Source organism: Drosophila takahashii, chromosome 2L (genome assembly GCF_030179915.1).
Source record: "Drosophila takahashii strain IR98-3 E-12201 chromosome 2L, DtakHiC1v2, whole genome shotgun sequence".
NCBI classification, from domain to species: Eukaryota; Metazoa; Arthropoda; class Insecta; order Diptera; family Drosophilidae; genus Drosophila; species Drosophila takahashii.
The window spans coordinates 21177967-21197704 of record NC_091678.1 but is presented as its reverse complement, the minus strand read 5'-3'; the positions used below and the strand labels follow the sequence as shown (position 1 = coordinate 21197704).

The following is a 19738-nucleotide window of genomic DNA, read 5'->3' as shown; positions in this document are numbered from 1 at the left end:
AATAGAAACAAAACACTTTGAAATTAACTATGTTAAGGAGGATACGGATTCCTGGTACCCAATAGTTGCTACTGAGGTAAAACTTGTTTTGTTTTGTTTTGTTTCAGAGTAACTTTTTAAAGAAAAACAAAAAAAAAATTAAAAAAGGTTTTTTGCTATACAACTGGTGTGGAAAAAATCTTTTTTCCACCCATAGACGGTTCAGTCCTATGCAATATATGGTTTTCAAAAGTATGCTACACAAAATTTATACTGAAAGCCCCACCCACCTCAAATAAATCCTGGCTATACCACTGGATGTACGTAACAACCATAAAGGATTATGGTTGAAATGATTACCCCGATAAGGTTTAAATTTAGCAGGCACACACCACATAGGTTTGGTTCCATGCTAAAGCATTCTACCTGTAATGTAGAAAAAATGTAGATAACCGAGGGAACCCATTAAAATTCGCCCTTTGGTTAATTTCAAAAACTTGTAACTTTTTTTATTTAAACAGTGGGCGCGTTGTTTTGTTTGTCATTATTTTTCATACATTTCTCGTCGTGTCACGCTCGTGTGTGTATATGTACAAAAGAATACCAATGCTTAAGACGAATCTAATAATAGTTATGCACATACGTTCGTATTTTTACATATATTTATGGATCTGCCAATTCTCGATTTGTACAATTCGATTTACACGTTTGTAGAACATTTAGGGTTTTAGGCATACTTATTTACAGCTAGATATTAGACATAGTTTTAGGGATCTCCTGCTGGCTGCTCTGCTATAGGAAATTTGCTTGTAGAAATTGCTCTTTATCTGTAGTTAGGGTTCCTCTTCCTTGATGGATGTTGTTGGCGGCGTGATTGCCGTTGCCGCCGTGGGAAAGAGTTTGGAGGTCAGGGTCTTCTTGAGCTCCAGAATGGGCTGCGAGTCCTCCTCCTCCTGCTCCTCTTGGTCTCTACTGGAGGAAGTGGGTGCGGCCGTGTTGTCCGCCGCCGCCGCCTCCTCCTGCGAGGAAGTGGGCGTGTCACGCGACGAGGAACACGAACTGGCCGCCGATGTTGCTGTTGACTGGTGCTGTTGCTGCTGCTGCTGCAGCTGATCATGTTGCTGCTGTTGCTGCTGTTGCTGCTGCTGCTGTGTGACCTTGCCCATGAAGCTGCGTATCTCCTCGAAGTAGGACTCTTCGGTGGGGTTCTCGCAGAACCGCCGTATGCAGTGCATCCTTTCGCTCACCCCGGAAAGGGCGCTCAAGGACACGGCATCGGACTCGTGCTTCTTGAGGTGCCTGTCCAGATTCGTCTGTTGGCCAAAGCATCGCTCGCATATCTCGCACTTGAAGGGCCGCTCCTTGTTGTGGATATTCCGCACGTGGCGCTGCAAGTTCGAGGAAATGCTGAAGGAACGTTCGCAGTACTTGCACTTGTAAGGCTGCTCGCCCGTGTGGGTTCTCAGATGCCGCGTCAGATTCGCCGATCTTGGAAAGACCTTGCCGCAAAACTTGCAGGTGTAACGATCCTTGTTGCGCTGCGGCAGATTGGGCGTGGCATTGCCACCCGCCGTGGCAGCCGTTCTGGCCTTGTTCTTTCGCCGCGTCTGATAGTCCTGCAGCTGCGGATGCGGCAGTACCGGCGACAACTTGGCATTCGGATGCGGCAGGGGCAGCTCCAGTTGCAGCTGCTCAGTGGGCGGTGGCCAGGTGAGCTCGCACTTCTTCAGCGGATGCCGGAAGGGAAAGTCGGATCCCGTGGGACTGCTGGAGGCCGCCGGACTCGTCGTCACCTTGCCGGGCAAAACCCCGGCGAACACATTGCGATACTGCAGGGGCAAGTTCTTGGTCATGGCTTCTAGGAGTGTGGGATGTACGGCGGGAATCGAACATTGCGGTGGTGTTAGGGGCGGCGCAGTGGGTGGTCCTCCCCCTCCTCCACCCTCCCTCAAGGCCCTCAGCATTTTCCGGCTCATATCGAAACCCAGATCGGCCAACGAGGCAGCTATATGATTGTTGTTCAGCTCCTTCTCCTTCTGCTGAGCCACCGCCAGTTCGCTGGCGAACATTATCAGGTTGCTGTTCTCATCCTCCAGAGGTCCCTGGTCCGCCAGATCCGTCTTCCTCTTGTGGGCCAGCCGCAGATCCAGCGGCTGATCGAAGCTGCCTCTTCTCTTGCCCTTGGCATGGTGATTCAACGTCTGATGTTGCTGGTGGGAATGCTGAAGCGACTGTTGATGTTGCAGCCTGCCAGCGGTCGTTGTTGTTGTCGTTGGCGAGGAGGACGACGAGGACGTTGAGGATGTTGCCGCCGCCGAGGAGGCCAGATCATAAGGTACGTGTGATATATACGATGTGGGTATTAATCCTAAGGCAGGGTATACGCAGCCCTGTTTCGGGCTAGGAAGCATCTTTCTTGGTGAGTGGTCTTTCTCTCTCATAACTCTCATAAGTCGCTCACGGGCCGTAACCGAGTTCTTTCTCCGTTTTCCTGAACCTTTCCGCTTGAATGATTGATTGATTGATTGATTGATTGGCGGTTCGAGTGATTGCCCAGGCTGCTGGTTGTAGGTTTGTAGTTCTCCGCTTTAGTTTATGCTGCTTACGACGCTCCAAATTGTTCTGATTTAAGCTTGCCTTCGTTTTACAGTTTCTATATACCTGAAAGCAAAAGCAGAGGTGACATGATTAGCTCAAAGTTTTGTTCAATCGTTTAAAAATACTTAAAAAATTTGAATTTTAAATGGTAATTTCAACTTGTCTTGGGATAAAGTTAAATTCATTCAAAAGTGTTATTTACTTATACCTACAAGATCACAACTGCCTTTACACCCATTACCAAAATCCAGACCTTGGCCAAATAAACCCAGTTCCCGGGGTGCGTCACAGAGTTCGACTTTTCGCAGCTGTGCCAGATAGGTCTATATGTTCTATATGTCTGCGGTTTTTCCACCTACGTCATAATGGGCCTGTCCACATACCAAGCAAACTAATAATAGTACTGTGCCAACTGTTCGGCAACCCAAAGAACATCTTTTTGGACCATTTTTGGTTATTTTATTCTAATTTTTTCTTTTTTAATTCTTTTGCCGTAATGCCAAAAACCTCGAAAAGGAAGGGGGGCCTCCGAAATGTTTAAACAATTGTTCTATTGTCTGTTGTTTTAGGGTGGAAAAATACTTGAAAACCGACAAGAAAAAGAAGTCATGAAAATTAACAAAAAACTTAACGGTATCTAGAGTGACGATTATGTAAGACAAACAGACGTGCAGACAAACATCTAAACACACACCTCGAGCGGGGGGTGGGGGGAGCTGATAGGTAGGAAGTGGGGTACAGTGGCACCTCGTGTGGAGGTCGTCCGACATCGCTTAAAGGTGCGTGCAAGGCAACGGAAAATGCGTGGGCCGAAAGGAGGAGGGCGGGTTACACTGGACGAAAATAAACGATTGAATTTTTCAATCAACATCCCAAGATCAAAATGTATAATAGTCATCAATTAATAATAATTAATAATACTACAAAAAAATCAATAAAAAAATTCGAAATTTGTTTCTTCAAATATATCTAATATCTACAATTGAACCAGAACAAAAATATGTTTCCAAATGAACGAAACATTTAATATAAAATCGTAGAATTAAGAATGTGATGACAAAATGTATCTTAATCCACCATGTTATTGCAAAAGTATAAGTTTCAAATATATTATCAAAAACAAGAAAGGAAGCTACCTTCGGCCAGCCGAAGCTTATATACCCTTGTAGATAAAGTAATGCTTACTCGGTGCTGTTCCAGGAAGTCCAATTTTGTCTTTAAGTAGTCAAGAATCAAAACGCCTACTTCCTACAATTATAATGAATTTTCTTATATTTGTTTGAATTTTCCTATGGGAGCCTTAAAATATAGTGGTCCGATCCGGCTCGATCCGACATATGTACTACCTGCAATAGAAAGAAGACTTTCGGAAAAGTTTCATCGCGATAGCTTTAAAACTGAGAGACTAGTTCGCATAGAAACGGCCAGACGGACAGACGGACATGGCTAGATAGACTCGGCTATTGGTGCTGATCAAGAATATATATACTTTATGTGGTCGGAAACGTCTCCTTCACTGCGTTGCAAACATCTGACTGAAATTATAATACCCTCTACAAGGGTATAATAAGAAAAATTAAAAATTCAAAAAATGGAATCTACATTGGGTCTAATATAGCTTTACCTAAGCTTAAAATGATTTTCTCGCTGTGCATCAACTTAAGCTCGACTCTGGGCAGATGGCACGCCAAGTAAAGACCTAAAAGAGATCCCCAACTCCTCAACCCATCATGTGAACCGAGCTCAACAGCAACAGCAAGAGCAAGAGCAACAAAAGTTGCATATTTGCCAACTGCAACAGCAACAGAAACAACAAAAACTTTAACAGACAACTTGCATTCAGGTGGGCGCGTTGATCTATGGAGCTCTGTTCTCCTATCTAGAACAGAATTTTTCATGAGACATTTTCGTGGGTTGCTGCTGTCGTCGCTGATGTTGCTGTTACTTTTGTTGCAATGTTGTTGTTGTTGTTGCAGCATTTAGCGATCGTCTGGCGACAACAAATTGCCTTTTTGTTGTTGTTGCTGGCTGGCCGTGTTGCCAAAAAGTTAATTAGCCGCATTTGCTGCCTTTGATTTGTTGTCTGCGGTGTTATAAAGTTGAAAATTATTGTTACAGAATTGTAATTAGAGCTTAAGAGCTCATGAAAGATTGTTGCATTTATAAACGCAGCAATCAGGTGGTTTATAATGGGAGGTTCTTGGGGAATTACTTTGAGATTTCGGAAGATAAAGTAGGAATATAGTTACAGAACTTCAGTATTATTTAGTCTTTAAATAAATGGAATTATTATTGTGGCCAATATTATATTTTGTCACATCATCACACAACTTTATAGCTATAAGGTAAACATTACGTTGTTTAGATACCAATTTCATAAAAATGTAAGTATCTTCTGTATTAACAAGGTTTGTAAATATTTTCTTAGCTGGCAAATGGCAAATTATTGATGTTCAATTAAAGGGAAACGAGTTTGAGCAAATTTGAGCTGGCAAAACATGATAGAAATTATTTGATCGACTTGAAGGCAGTCCCACAAATACAAAGACATTTTCGGTGGCTAAAAGTATTTGTTTTTACCAGCTCTAGTGCAAAGAATGGCGAGTGGAATCCCAGAAAATGAATGACAAAGCCAATTAAACTCATGTTGCACCTGAAGCGTCAACACCTTTCATATGATTTTTGCTTGTCAAAAGTAAAATCCCAGACCGCTCTTCCAGCTGCCCAAAAAGCCGCGATGTGTTTTTTAATTTGTTGCCGACGTGCCAAAGCGGTTGACAATTATAGCCGACTCTTAAGCTGGACGACACTGCATCATCATCAGAGACGCGATCATCGCGGCGATGATCACCTTTAAGCGGATGCCTGCGAAAGCCAAGAAGAAAATAAAATAGTAAAAAAAAAACCAATTAAAGAGTAACAAAGTTTAGGCCAAGCGACAGCGGACGACAACAACGAGAGCAATGAAGCAAACAGTTCAAGAAACGGACGGTGAAGGTACGGATACAGATTCAGATACAGGTACGGCTGCAGATGCACAGCCAAAGCCACAGATACAAATGCGAGTACGAAAAATACGAATAAAATCCCGCAAGCGGCGTCGCATGTTGCAAAGAAAAGTGAAATCAAAGTTGTAAAACCGCGAAAAACGCAGTCAGGCAGACAGACGATGGCGACGATGGAAAACGGCGCTCCAGATTGGCAAAAATGTCCAGCGGAGGAGATGTTGTTGCCGTTGACAATGTTGCTAGTACGGCATTGCAACTGCACTGAGGAAATGTCCTGTGGCTAATACTTTTTTAAAAACATTTTTACTTGGTTTTTTTTTTTTTAATCAATCTAGAAAGCTAATCATCTTATCTTCTTTTAAATATATAAAAATTTTAAAAAAATACACCCAAAAAAAATTGATATGAAACTATGATCGATTTGATGTTATTTTGACTTCCTCAATTCGAATCCCAAATCTAATGTGTCTTTCTTGAGAGAATTTGTACTACTCACTCCCACGTAATTTAAGTCGCCACATTGCTTCTTCCTCTCTTTTTTGAAGTCAGAGAATCTCCAAGAGAGAGATTTTGGTAAAACAATATGCGTATGCAAAGCCAGAAACTTACCATGCGCATATCGATTTGACCACGACGTGTTTGTGTGTAGTAATGGCCATAGGAAATAACAATTTCCTCACCCAGATATGCGATTAAAGCTACATTGTAAATAATAAATAAAATATTTAATAATTGTATTTAAATTAAAAGTTTAAATAATATAGTCCGCATAATGGAAAATTTAAAAATGTTTCTTCAATATATAGTTTTATAAAGGAAATATAAAATTGTACTACCACATTTTATGAGGATTTCAATTGTGAATTTTCCCCAGTGTTGCACCGTAACTGAAGCCTAGTTATAGAGCAGGAATCCTACGAGCAGCCCCAAAATTAACTTTGGCATGCAGCAGCTGCATGATGATTATTAAATGCTGGCCGCATAATTATCGCTATAATCATGACAATCGTCGGATGCAGTCGCGCTTCAGCAGCGGCAATAGCAAGAGCCAAAAGCATAATCAAGCGCAACTAAACCACAACCAAAGCCAAGACTAAGACTTGGCTAAAAGGAAAACCAAGCCAAAGCCGGCGACACACAATGAAAAACGAGAGTAAAAATCTCCAAAGCAAGCCGCTCACTGAAATGGAAAATTAAACCTTGTTACATCAGTCCAAGCAGCAGCAGAAACAACTTGCAACTTGCGATGCGGCGACAACAAATATTCGCTGGCAGGATAGCGGCTCACACACATTCGCACAGACTCTCTAACGAGGCAATGGCAACCTGATACCAAAAGCGTCACAACAAACATCCAGCGACAAACAAACAAACAGAAAAGGAAAGAGACAGACACGCACGGGCAATAAAGCTAATGCGAAATGCTTCAGATAGAAGAGATTAATACCAAAGATCATTCACAAGATCAGTGGTGGCATTTATTGGCTGATTGAATATTTAACCAATTCGAGGAATACCAAAAATTATTGATATACGAGCGATGGCATCGACAAAATTATGGATTAACTTGTGAATTTGTCTATAATATTTTTATGGAATTATTAAAACGTCTATATTTATAGTACCATTAATGCACAGTTGAAAAGTTTTTTAATATAATAGTTAGAGTGAGTAATTCTGCCCATAGAAAATGGAAGTAGAAATGGTAACCAATTTATTTTCAAATGTTTCTTAATTTATTGCGAACTGACAAAATAAAACAGAATTAAGCAATATCGAATCATGTTCTACAATTAACATTATGAAATGATATTACCTACCTATTACCTATTACCTCCTAATTGATGACTAGTAATGGATGAAGTAAACTTAATCATTGTTGTATATCTTAACTAAAATAATATTATTTCTCCTAACCCATTTTTAGGTAATATAAAAACGAAATATTCCTAAGACAAATTAGGAAAAATTAGCTTAAAACTTATACTCGTAAAAAGTATAGAGTTTGCAAAATATTAAATTATACTCCGTATGCTGGGATTTTCCACCTGCAACTCGTAAAGTCCTCTGCTAAATCTGCTCCCTAACCTAGGCATAACTGATGGCTTGTCAGGAGCAGTGCTCCTCACACGAAAACCCCTAAGATGTCCGAGTTGCCGTGGCGAACTAGGCAACTCATCAACGAGAGCAACTTCTGCAGCAGCAACATGCAACAGCACAGCTCCAGATGCTGCAGTCGTTTGCCGTGGATGCGTTTTTGGGGAGTCAGTAGATGATGACGACGGCGATAATGATGATGATGCCGTAGCTGGGACTTTAGTGCAATCTGTACCACTTTTTCCTCGCTGGACACAACAAGTGCAGCAGCAGCATCAGCAGCAGCAGCGACAGTTGCAACAGAGAGCAAACACATCTCCAAATCACGTCTTGGCCAGCGTTGCCGTGGTCGTCGTCCATCGCCGTTACATATCTGGTTGTCTAGATTGGCTGCAACTCGTCGTCAGGTGAAATAAAAAGTGAGAGTGACATCGGAAATTGTTTCAATTTTCCAAACGAAACCAACAAACTAGCAGCTAGCTAAAAGTTGCCGCAATTGCAATTGCCATCGTCATCGGCAACTTGAGCAGCCAGCCGGTCGGTCGTTGGTCCGCCGAATGAATGAATGTCGAAAAGTGTATCGAAAACAATTTTTCTACGTATGCCAGGCAAGTGCTTTCCCAATGCTCCAAAAAATCGCAGGGGAAAATGAAGAGAAAAAAAAGGCAAAAATTAAAACACAGACCAGTTGGCTGCCTCGCCGCTGGCTGACTGCATCCTGTTGTTTGTTATAGTTTGCGATGTTTTATTTCTTACTTTATCTTTATATAACTAGCACACATGCAGACGACCAACCAGTTAACTCTACTCCAGCTAAATGCTCAGACTAAATAATTGAGATTTTCTTCTGCTCTTTTTTTTTTTGCTTTTTTGGAGGTGCAAAAATCAGTTTAGTTTTAGCCAGTCTTGGGTAATTTTATGTCCCTGTAAGCTCGGGCTCCGGATCATTTGTAAGTGACGAGCAAACGGACACTGGAGCCCATAAATTCGTGTTTTGCGGGTCTTTGGATTTTATTTTTATGGCCAGTGCGCTGGGCAAATGTTTGGAATGCATGAAATACAGCTCAATTGAATTTCGGAGGTGCCAGTTAAGAGCCCAGAGATAATCAATGGCCACTCTCGGTAATTATCGGATGCCGGGATTGATTTATAGCGATTGGCCTGGGTTAAATATTTGCCAGAGCTTAAGGCTTAGGATTTCCGATGATTCGATTGCGATAAAGTTTATTTTCAATGTTTTATCTTATGTGGGGCGATAAAAGAAAATACTTTCAAAGGTGGAATGCTTGTCTTTTGCCATTCTGTGAAATAGTTTCTTGTCTTGGTTTATGGTTTTTCCAAAAGAAGAAAAAGTTTATTTGTTAAAATAAACTAAAAAGGATAAATGTATTTTTTAATAGATTTTTGAGCTTTGGTGCGCAATAATATTTATGATGGGGTATAAATATGCAAATATTGCTTTTATTTTTATAAGGAAAATATGTTTGAAGCAGTTTAAAAATGGGTATTTTTAAGGGCGCTCTGAATGTTAGCCCAATAGTTTTCTTTTATTTGTCTGTCTTGAATACGTTACTCTTAATGAAGCCTAATGAAGCCTCTGTAACTAATTGAAAGTCAACAAGAAGAGTAAATGGAGGAAAAGCTCCTTTTGACCAGATGTGCATCCGTATAGCCGGCAAGCAGCGCGACATCCACCCACCCAAACATCCAAACATCCAACCACCGAACCACAGACCGAGCCAAAAGAGTGAATGGCGAAATTTTTGAAAGTGCCCATATGACCAGGCTAACGGACAACGGAGCCAAAAAAAATAGAAAAAATTAAAACACAGTACAAACACTCATCCAGGCAAGGTATTCAAATATTTAATTGAAAAAGCAGCCACGAAATAATGCCACATTTCACGACTTTATCGATCGCAGCGTAGCGGAGTGGAGTGGAGCAGTTCACAAATCAGGCTAAATAAAATTAAATAAGAGAGGGGGGAAAATAAACTGCTCCATTTGATTGCCTAAACGTTTTCAACAGCTCAGCATTTTTGATGCAATTAATTAGATTTTTATTTCTTCATCCAGCCAGCTGGCAAAGTGTCTGTATGGGTGTTCATACGTATATATATATATCCATGTGAGCCGTTTGATTTCGATTTATTACCACACACTGGAGCCCGGGCAAATGATACAATTATTTATAAGCCAACATTTGCAGACACATCCAAGCCAGTCAAGCTTGTTCTAGTTGAAAGCGATAGCCGAACTGCAACTCCTCCTCGGCCAGTTTCTGTTTACTTTTTTTCTTTTTCGTTTGTCATATAAGCTCTATTAAAACCATCGAAATAGAAGCAGGAGCCCAGGGGCCAAAGAAAGAAGCAAGAAAAAAAAAATTGAAAAGAAACCATATCAACATTCACATCATAAGTAAACCAGTTTGCACCTGAGAGAGGAAGAAGAAAGTTGTCTTGGCCATTTTTGTGTGTTTGCACTGCGCTGCCCCAAGACTCTTTTTTTTTGTTTATAACTCTATATATATATTGCAATCTATACCTATATATATAACTGCCTGCCGGACTCAAAGGAGCCTCCGATCTAGCGGGCGTTGGAACAATGGAGGTAAGACCAAAAAAAAGGAAACCTAACTGTAACATGGCAGGCAACGAGCGCCTTTTTTTTGGTCATAAGCATGAAATATTGCGCACATCCAAAGTGTCCACATGTCGGAGCGATCCGCTGCAGGCCTAATTATATTGCCGCCGATCCGACCCGATCCAGCCCGATCCGATCCGATCCGAGAGGAGGTTGAGCTCCAACCTATCATTGCCTGACACATGCTACCGTTCAAACACGTGCGCCCCGACACAAAACAACAAACACAAAACACCAAGCAACAAGCAACAGCAGCAACAACAACTGGCAACAGTCAACAACAACGACAACCAGTGGCAGCCACAACAATAACAAAAACAGTAGCCTGGCCAAGAGAATGAAGGTGGATTTTACATAGGATGGACGAAGTTGCAATACACTAGTTAGGTCTTGGATAGAAATTCTTAGAGCAAGATCAGCATTCAAACAACAATTTCCATCCTTAAAATTTTATAAAAAGGTTCCTTTGATTCATAAAAAAGAAAATAATGTTTAAACAGACTCAAGAGGACGAATTCGACTAAGTTAACAAAACACTGTAGATTAATATAAACTTGCCTATGATACAATAAATTATTTTACACTTTTGAAAAAAAAATATTGTCTTTTAAAATAAAATCATTGAGAGTATTGTAAGTTTACCCACTTGCGCGAGATACCAAAATCACTAAGTATTTTGAAAAACTATTATAGTTTAGTCACTAAAAACTTAAAACTAATATTTCCATTAAATTTTAACTTAAGAATCAATGATGGTTTTCAAAAAAATATAAATCCTTTTTTTAATAAAGAAAAGGTAGCTTTAACTTGAAGTGGTTTTGCTTCTGTTATTTCCTCTTTAAATTTTCAACAACTTAAAAGACAATCTTCAACAGCAGCCGTAATCATTATCAAAGCATCTTAATATGCATACGAGCATCCACTTCACTCTCTCCAAGGAAGTGTATCATCAGTAGCCACGGCAGCAGCCCCTCTAACAACAGTACCAATCAAAGAGCAAATACCGATCTGGCTTTGGCTATTGCCGGCCTAAAGTGAAAGTGCTCCAATTGCCGATGCAGCCAACGATGCTGGGGCTGCGGCTGGGACTGAGGAGAGACTGGACCCCGGCTTCATCTGCGGATGCGGCCAAGTGCCTTGACTCCTCCTCGGTTTTCAGTCACTGCAAACTCGCTGACAAGTTGTTTGTGTCCACGCTGCACCCTCCTCTAAGCCACGCCACCCAGGCGATTAACCACCTATCCATCCATCCATCTCATCACCCAACCCCACTCTTTTTATGCACAGGAAAAAATTACACACTTAACATAAAATCATTTTTTCTGTTCTTTCGCACACATTAAGGCCACACTAACCAGCACACTGACCAGCTTCGAATATGAATCTGATATTTTAATTTTCGTTTGTTCACAATTTATGACTTGAATAAACTCACTTAACTTTTTTTCAGTGCATCGCACATTGCGGAATAATTGCCATGACTGGATGCTTCAAGTGCGCCGCTATTAGCTCGCTGGCAATCACAATTGACGGCTCCAGTGTTGGTCAATTGCTTGAGGAGCTCAGCCTCAAGATTTCTGTTAGTGAGCAAAATGGGATTTCCTTCCGGTCAACGCAAAGGAAAAACAAAACCCGAACGGCGATTGTTTAATTGGTGAGCGTCAAGTTGCAGTGCAAGATGCAAAGAAGCTGAAGCTGGTTATCATCGAAAATTGCATACATTAGGGCGCATTAAGTTGTAATGGCTGGAGATGTTTGTGATTGGATATTAAGTGATTTGGTTCGACTCATGGCAGAACACTCTAATTTGCATATCAATTTATTCAATAAAGGGGGATTTGTTAGAGTTTGCATAAACTAACTAAGATATTTCCTTAAGAAGCTAACGAGTTATGGAAAGGAAAAAAAAACGGTATATTCTATTAAAAAATATTTCTTATAAATATTCTTTATAAAATTTGTTATATTAATTTCTTAAGTCTTTCTTAAGGTTTCAAGTTTTCATGTCGCTCTATTAAATATTTATTTCCCCCACATGATAACATTCCGAACCACTTTTTTTTGCCGAAACTAAAACCGGAAACCACATATCTTCCCTAAGCCACAACAAAATCGTTTAAAATTTGCTCAAGTCAAGGGCGAGATACCAAATCAGGCCTTAATTCATTCCACCAACTCATCATCTGCTAAAAACTCCCCCTCGGACATCTCGTAACCGCAAACGAGGCACTTCCATGTCAACCTATAATTCAGACCGTGCCACACTCCAAAAAAAGGCAAAGGCAAACCACGCGAATTCTTCCGAAATTGCCCACAAACTAGCCCACTTAGGATCTGACAATGGAACCACATCTTCTATGACTCTTATGCCAATATCTAGAGCGTAAGTCGCCGGCATCAAAGGTAAAATTCACAAACTCGAGAAGTTAGGAGCTGGCCATATCCATATAGTACACCTGCTGTCTGTGCGGAATGGGTTCCCATATATCATCGTCTGCTAAACAATATGCCAAAAGCTAAATGCGATACAATTATCAGAGGCCGAGATATACGGTTTTTATTTCTGTAATTTTTTTTTGCGCTCAGCTCTTTTTGTCGTCTTGAAAAATGCGAATTTTCACACACATGCGATGGGCGGGGGGAGGGAGTTTAAGATTCAATGCGATGTGATTACATATTATGTGCAGTTGTTGTTGTCTTCGTTGTTGCTGCTGCCTTTGTCTGCCGAGTTTTATGGTCCAAGGTTAAATGCTTCGAAAATGAAGCTGAAAAGCAAGAAAAGAGCCGAGAAAGAAGGCAGAAAGACACAAAACTTGGTGACTTTTGTCTGGGATTTTGAGATTTTTTTTCCTATTTTTTCGGCGGTGGCGGGGTGGCGTTTCATTTGATTTGCAGTGAATATTAAAGCAATTTGTGGGATTATTTCCTATTGTAATCAACGCGCCGCTCCGGTTGTGTTTACTCATCATCAGCCAAACAACGTCTCCAAAATTGTTATTTCTTCTGTTTGAAGCACCTTTTTTATTTGGTCAACTCATTTTCAAGTACAAGTTACGCTTCTCCGAAAATAATGCACTTTTGCCCTTAGGCTGGAATTTTTGGTCACTGATCTGAAAGGCATGAAAATTGCCCCCATTAGTTGGGTTATTTCTATTATACAAATTCCATGCGTTAGGTATTTCTTAGCCTCAGAATGGTTAGCTAGAAATCTCTGCCTATTAGCCCCACTTCTTTTTCTTACACCTTTTTATTTTATCACCAACACACACTCGCTCACAATTAATTAAAGCTCTCATTGCATTCAAGGTTATCTTTGGAAGCGCTGTGTTGTTCAGTTGGTTAATTTACAGCTTTAAATTAGTGTAGTTTACTTTCAAAACACTTTACTTTTGCTTTCAAAATATGCGTTGCTGTTGTTGCAAATGGGTGGGGTAATCATTAAGTTGTTTAAGTAGATTTTCTGCGCCGTTAAGGTTTTGATCTCGACAAAATGCTCGGTATATATGTACCTATATAAATGGTGTCTAGAGAAAGAGAATTAGCGCCGCCGAGTTGCAGAAGCCCGATGAGATGGCAGCTAGATAGGATCGATGATTGGCAGCTTGGCTCCATCGAAAGGTGTGGCCAGGGCATTGTGATTGATCTCGAACACATTTAGAATGTGATTTAAATTGATGATCTGATCTCATCGGTGGCTCTTGGGCTTTCGATGGCGCGATTTGGGAAGGGGTATGCGTAATAATAGGAGTCGTGTACAGAATGGATGTGATTAGGTGATCAAGAAATTAGGTATTTGGTTTTAAATTTGATCTGAAGACCATTTTATTAAGAAACGAAGGCAGTGTGGATTTTCTAAGAATTTTTTTTTAAATCAATCGTTCTTTTTAATTGACTAGATTGTTTCATTTAAAAAGAAAATATTATTATAACGTTACAAATAGGCTATAAATTGAATGATTTTTTGTAATATCCGTACAGTTTGTCTAATTACCCATCCCAAATAGACTTTTAGTAACTCATTTGCTCAACTTTGCTCGAGATGATATTTTTCTCGACCTTTCCCTGTTCCCAACAATTGCCTTTAGACCTGGGCAAACTCGATAGTTCACTATCTCTGCTCTATGCATATATTATAAGTACTAATAGTATATCTGGAGCTATTTAGCATTTGTTGCTTGTGTTTGTTTTTATTTTTATTTTTGCCGATGCGATCCATTTAAGCTCTGGCTGACTGTCGCTCCAATTAAAATACAACTCATCTCCTGGGCCGCATTTGCAAATTGTTGCATTGCAAATTGCGCCTTACATAAGTCAGGGCGAGGCATCTATATAAGACTCTGTTATTGAGTTGTCTACGGTCTTGGATTTCTTCGCAAATCTTTTACAGCGCCGGTAAAAATGCACACTCAAAAAAATCGAATGGATAAAATAACCAACCAACTAATTGTCTATTTGAAACAAGAAATAGTTACTTTTACAACAACAAAATAGGATTATTAAATAGTAGTTAAAGCAGAAACGAAATATACGTTATTATTTTTAAAAGAAGTCAACTATTTTATTTTTTTACGTAACTTATCGTATTTGTCAATTTTACCTATCACATTTTTACTAATACAGGACTTTAAATGTATATAGCGAAAATATTTTAAAAGAAATAGGTTATTATAGGTTATTATTATAGGTTATTTGTTACTTCATTTTATATTTTTTAGTTTTTTATAGATGGTTTTTTTACTAACTTTTGATTAACAACTAAATATTATACTTTATATTTGGGAGCCTAGCTCTTAGTCTTCCCTTTTCCCGATTTTTCTTAGCTTTTCATTTAATCGATTTGCGTATTTCGGGCAGCGGTAATGGCTCTACAAACTTTCATTGTCCCTGCCACTTTGGCCCCTCCCCTCCCCGACTTGAATGTGGATTAAGTGTATTCCGAGCCAAGACTTTGTATAGCCCAAAGTGATTTGTTTTTCAGATTGCGCCGCTCTGCGGTTATCGAAGTCACCGTCATCGTCGTCATCGAAAAGCCAACGAAAATAGAGTTTAAATTGAAAAATACACGTAGCATAGGGGGAGAGAGAGGGCCTGAGTTGGCTAGAAAGAGAGGGCAGCTAAAATCAGCGCACATTCCGGCCGAAGCAAAATGTGTAACGCAATCAAAGCCATCGCTTCCGGTTTAAGGCGCAATTAACTGCCTTGGATTACGCTCTTGCCAGTGGGCAACCCAATCTCCCCCCTCCCCCCACGCGATTCCCATTGCAATTGGCGGTTGAGGCTTTGTAGTGCCCGTTCGGGGACCCGTCCCAGACCCGACTTCTCTATATATAGCGTCATGGTCATCATTTCGCAGATTATCTCTGAAACATTTCATTTCACTCGATTTACTTCCTTTCGGGCCACCAGCATTTCAGCGTTTTCTGCTCACTCCTTAATTGGCATTTTAATGCCGTAAACAAATTTCTCGCTGCCTCCGAACGGTTAAGTGTCATAATTTCTTCTCGCCACCTCATAAAAATGGTCTGTGAGAGAATTGGTTTGAAAGTTTTTCACGGTCTTTAACAATGCTCGTTTTATGGTAATTTTGTTGCCATTTTCTCGCCTTTAATCATTTCGCACATCCGATTGAAGATGTTTCCATTGAAGGTTATGTGTTTGTAAGGAATGTATTATGTTAGCCATATGATAAACGAAATTTAGACAGATGAAAAGAAACAAGGTAGATAAATTTCATATTAATAAAATGTATGATCCATTTCGACCAATGTCTTAATGATAGAAAAAACCTAAAGTATTTCTAATTATTTTTCGAAAAACGTATTATTTTTTATTAGATCTCCTTGTCTAAACGACTTTAGCAATATTAGTAATAGGAAATAGATGAATGGATCTCTTCACACAATCTAAATTGGACCTCGCCTTTTGAGAACTTCATTGAACTGTCCGCAATCCATTTGATTCGTCACCTCTTCGCTTTATTTCGTGTTCTTCGCCTAATGATCTCTTTGCAGCCGCGACTTCATTACTGGGGCTCTGGAACAGGGACTGGCTCTATCAACCTGTCTGGCTTTTTGGCCACTCACTAACCTCCAAACGTTTAATTAATGATCTAATGTTTCTGTTTCGGGCGCTTCTTTTACGCCCATCTGCCACCGCACTCCCAAAATAAAAAAATCCAACCGACCGACCGACCATCGACTTCTATTTAAAATTAAATTAACCTGCTTAATTTGCCCCCACCCCCTGGTTCCTCCTCCTCTGCACGAGACGCGCCCAAAACATTCACTCCAAAACGGGGGAAAAAAATCGAAAGGCGCTACTAATCGCCTCAATGCCTATGGATTCAATGTATCTGCATCTGGCGGATACATTCGGCCGATTTCCGTGCATTTAACGCATAAACGCTTTTGGACAGTTTTATTCCGTTCGGGGATTATCATTATCGCCGCTGCTACCCTTTCGCCCTTCACCATTTCGATTCGATTTTGATCGCTCAATTAGCGTAAAAGTAACATGTCAAACCTATTAATCACTTTCCAAAAAAAAAAAACACTCTTCTTTTGGCTAAAGAAACAATCGAATTTATAGAAAATACATTCCACACTCTTTCGGTGGGCCAATAGTGCGTGAATTTAGGCGTAGCCAAAAGGGAAAAATTATATAATTTATTTTTTCTTTTGATTGCCAAATTAAAAAGTGTGCCTGTGTGCGCGGACAACTCTATTTCGCTCGCCTCGTCTTTTGGCCTGGCTAAATCTTAATGCCGCCGAACGAAATCGCTGCGTCATTACTCGAACTTCAATTTCATTCATTCATCAATTACAATACAAGAAAAATACAGTTTCGAGCGGTGGAAGCCTTGAATCTTTTGGATACGTGTCGCTGTTGGTCTGCGGATCGGGGCAAAAAGATACAAAAACTAAAATTCATCTATCAATTTTGTTGGTGGTAAATGTTCCTCAGTTGACATTAAGTCTAATATTTGTTGATCCTGTGATGGTGCTTACTGTAATCAATTAAATTAAGCCGTTGTGGTTCATTAGAGTTTAAGAATCCATTTACTAGGCTAAATGGTGCTAAGTGTGTTTAAATTTCTTAGATACTGTGAGATTAATTTTTAGAAACATATATTGAAGGCTGATAAAAGGGTATGGAAATTTTCGGTCTTAGGAAAGAGAGTTTTTAGATCGTTTTTGAGAAGGATACATTTTTATATATATTGTATGCAATAAAAGTAGTATTAAAGACTTTTTATTAATTAAATTAGCTTTGTTTTTCATTAGTTTAAATTCAAATTTTCTGGTTATTTATTGTGCTTCACATTTTAGTGAACCACTCATTTGGTTTATTTTTCTGTACCATAATCAGATCTCTCTACTTACATGCTTGATTTTTCTGATCGCTTTGGTAGCATCAATTTGCCAGCCTCTTCTAGTTTATTGAGCAGCTTTGCTCTAATTGCACAACTTGTTGTCGTGGCTGTGGTTGTTGGTATAAAATCCGCACGGATATCCGTTGGCCGCTGGCAGGAAGAAATCACCATTTGAGCACCGTTCGGCTATTGCTGCGTTTTTTCTTCTCTCGGCCTTACGGATGTTGATAACTCGTCTGGCATTGGCTGCTATACAAATTCGATCTTCTAGCGGCTATAGTTGTTGCTTCAGCTGGCTGTTGTCGCTGCTGTGGAGCGTAAGTCATCCTGTGATCGGGCCAAGATATAAGATATATTGCATATATCCAGCTAAGGTAGCCGACGGCGCGTGGGAATTAACGTAGCGGTTGTATTTTCCAAATGGATTTGAATATTTGAAAAAAGTCTTGAGGCGGTATTATATTTGATTAAAATATTATAAGGTTTTTAGGCTTTTGCTTTGTAACTTTTTAATGTTTCTTATGTTATTGCAGGAAAAAGGCTTTTTACAATTGCTTGTTAATATTCGTCATTAAACAGTAATCAAAGATTAAAGATTTTGATTAAATGAATTTAATAAATTATCGTATTTAACACTTTTAGATTTATGGTAATTAGGAGCTTTAGTTGTACGTATATACGAGGGAAGTTGCCACTTTGAGATATATATTTTACTGATATTTTTACACTTTTTACAATCACTGGCGCTGGTCAGCGTGGTCTGATTTATGATACAAGTTGAGTAGAATTACTTTTTTATTATATTTCTCTATTTAATTAGGTTTAATTGGCGAGCAGTTCTCCCCGGAGTTGACATCGATCCCCGGCCAAGCCGCTTCGATCCAATCTCTCCGCACTTCCCAGTCGTTTCAGTTTCCTCTCGACGATCGCTCGGCCCGGGCTATAATCTTTTCAATTTTATAATTTCATTATGGATTGTCTGTTTAATGTCTGCCCATAATCATCAGCCTGTACACATGTCTCAGTGGCATTTGTTGTTGATTTCCGTGCAGCTCGGCTCACTTTGCATTTACGCGCTGTCACAATTTGCATTAATTGGATCTAAGCGGGTAGTTATCATTGATTTAGCACCGATCTCTGGTATATATAGGCCATAGATATGCATCTCTCTGTGCACCTGGGAGTGTGAGTGTTTTTTAATATCACATCATCTACTGGGCGTAGTCCATAAAATTCCTTAGCAATTTGTGATTTGATTTGTGTAAGCATAAATTCTAAGTTTTATCGGAGATTTAAAGCAAAGTTGGATAGATTTATTGTCTATAGGAAAGTTGAAGTTTGGGAATAGTTTTTTGTTTTTTTTTCTAGGATGAAAGTGAGGAATTCACACAGTTAGGAATTAAGTATATATTTTTAATTTACACATTATAAATTTGTATAATCAGGATGTAATCCTCGGTTGATCCTCTCTTCACTTCACTATAAACGGTAACGCTTCATTTTGAATGTTTTACCGTTATCACTGATCGCATGGCGTTACGTCTCGACCGCTTTACGTAGTGGATCTCTTCTGCTCAGCGTTACGTGCTGCTGTTTTTCCGACAAAAGCGACAACACGACCAATAGCTTTGAGACCGTCTCACGGACTGATGATAGACCCAGTCGCAGCCGCAGCTTCAGTTTTCGATTTCCTAATAACGAAAAGCTAAAAAAAGAGCAGCAGCACAGCTCAGAAACATAACAGAAGGAAAAAAACGCAAAATAGACGACGTCTTCGGCGACTGTATGGGTGCTCTGAATGAATATACAACGATATAAAACCGATCCCGATCCCCAGTGATGATTCCACACGAGACTCACAATCCACACGGTCGGCAGCGACGTCGACGGTGACGCCGGCAGAGGCAGCGACGCCGACAGAGACCGAGGCAAGGCAACGATGCAATAAATCGAAGCTAATACACTTCTTTCTTAATGTAGAGCGATCCAGCGAACGTGCTCACACACACTCCGATACTCAGCCACACACAGATACTCTGGC

At 40.0% G+C, this 19738-nt stretch overlaps 1 protein-coding gene across 1 annotated transcript; it reads right to left on the bottom strand.

Annotated features, from left to right (window-relative positions):
* Window positions 1–507: 507 nt before the first annotated feature.
* On the bottom strand, window positions 508–19332 carry LOC108069901 (MDS1 and EVI1 complex locus protein EVI1-A). Its single transcript, XM_044394873.2, has 2 exons — window positions 17708–19332; window positions 508–2640 (listed from the first exon to the last, which is right to left on the bottom strand). Exon 2 carries the CDS (start codon window positions 2427–2429, stop codon window positions 813–815), a length of 1617 nt encoding a protein of 538 aa, XP_044250808.1. The 5' UTR covers window positions 2430–2640; window positions 17708–19332; the 3' UTR covers window positions 508–812.
* Window positions 19333–19738: the final 406 nt, after the last annotated feature.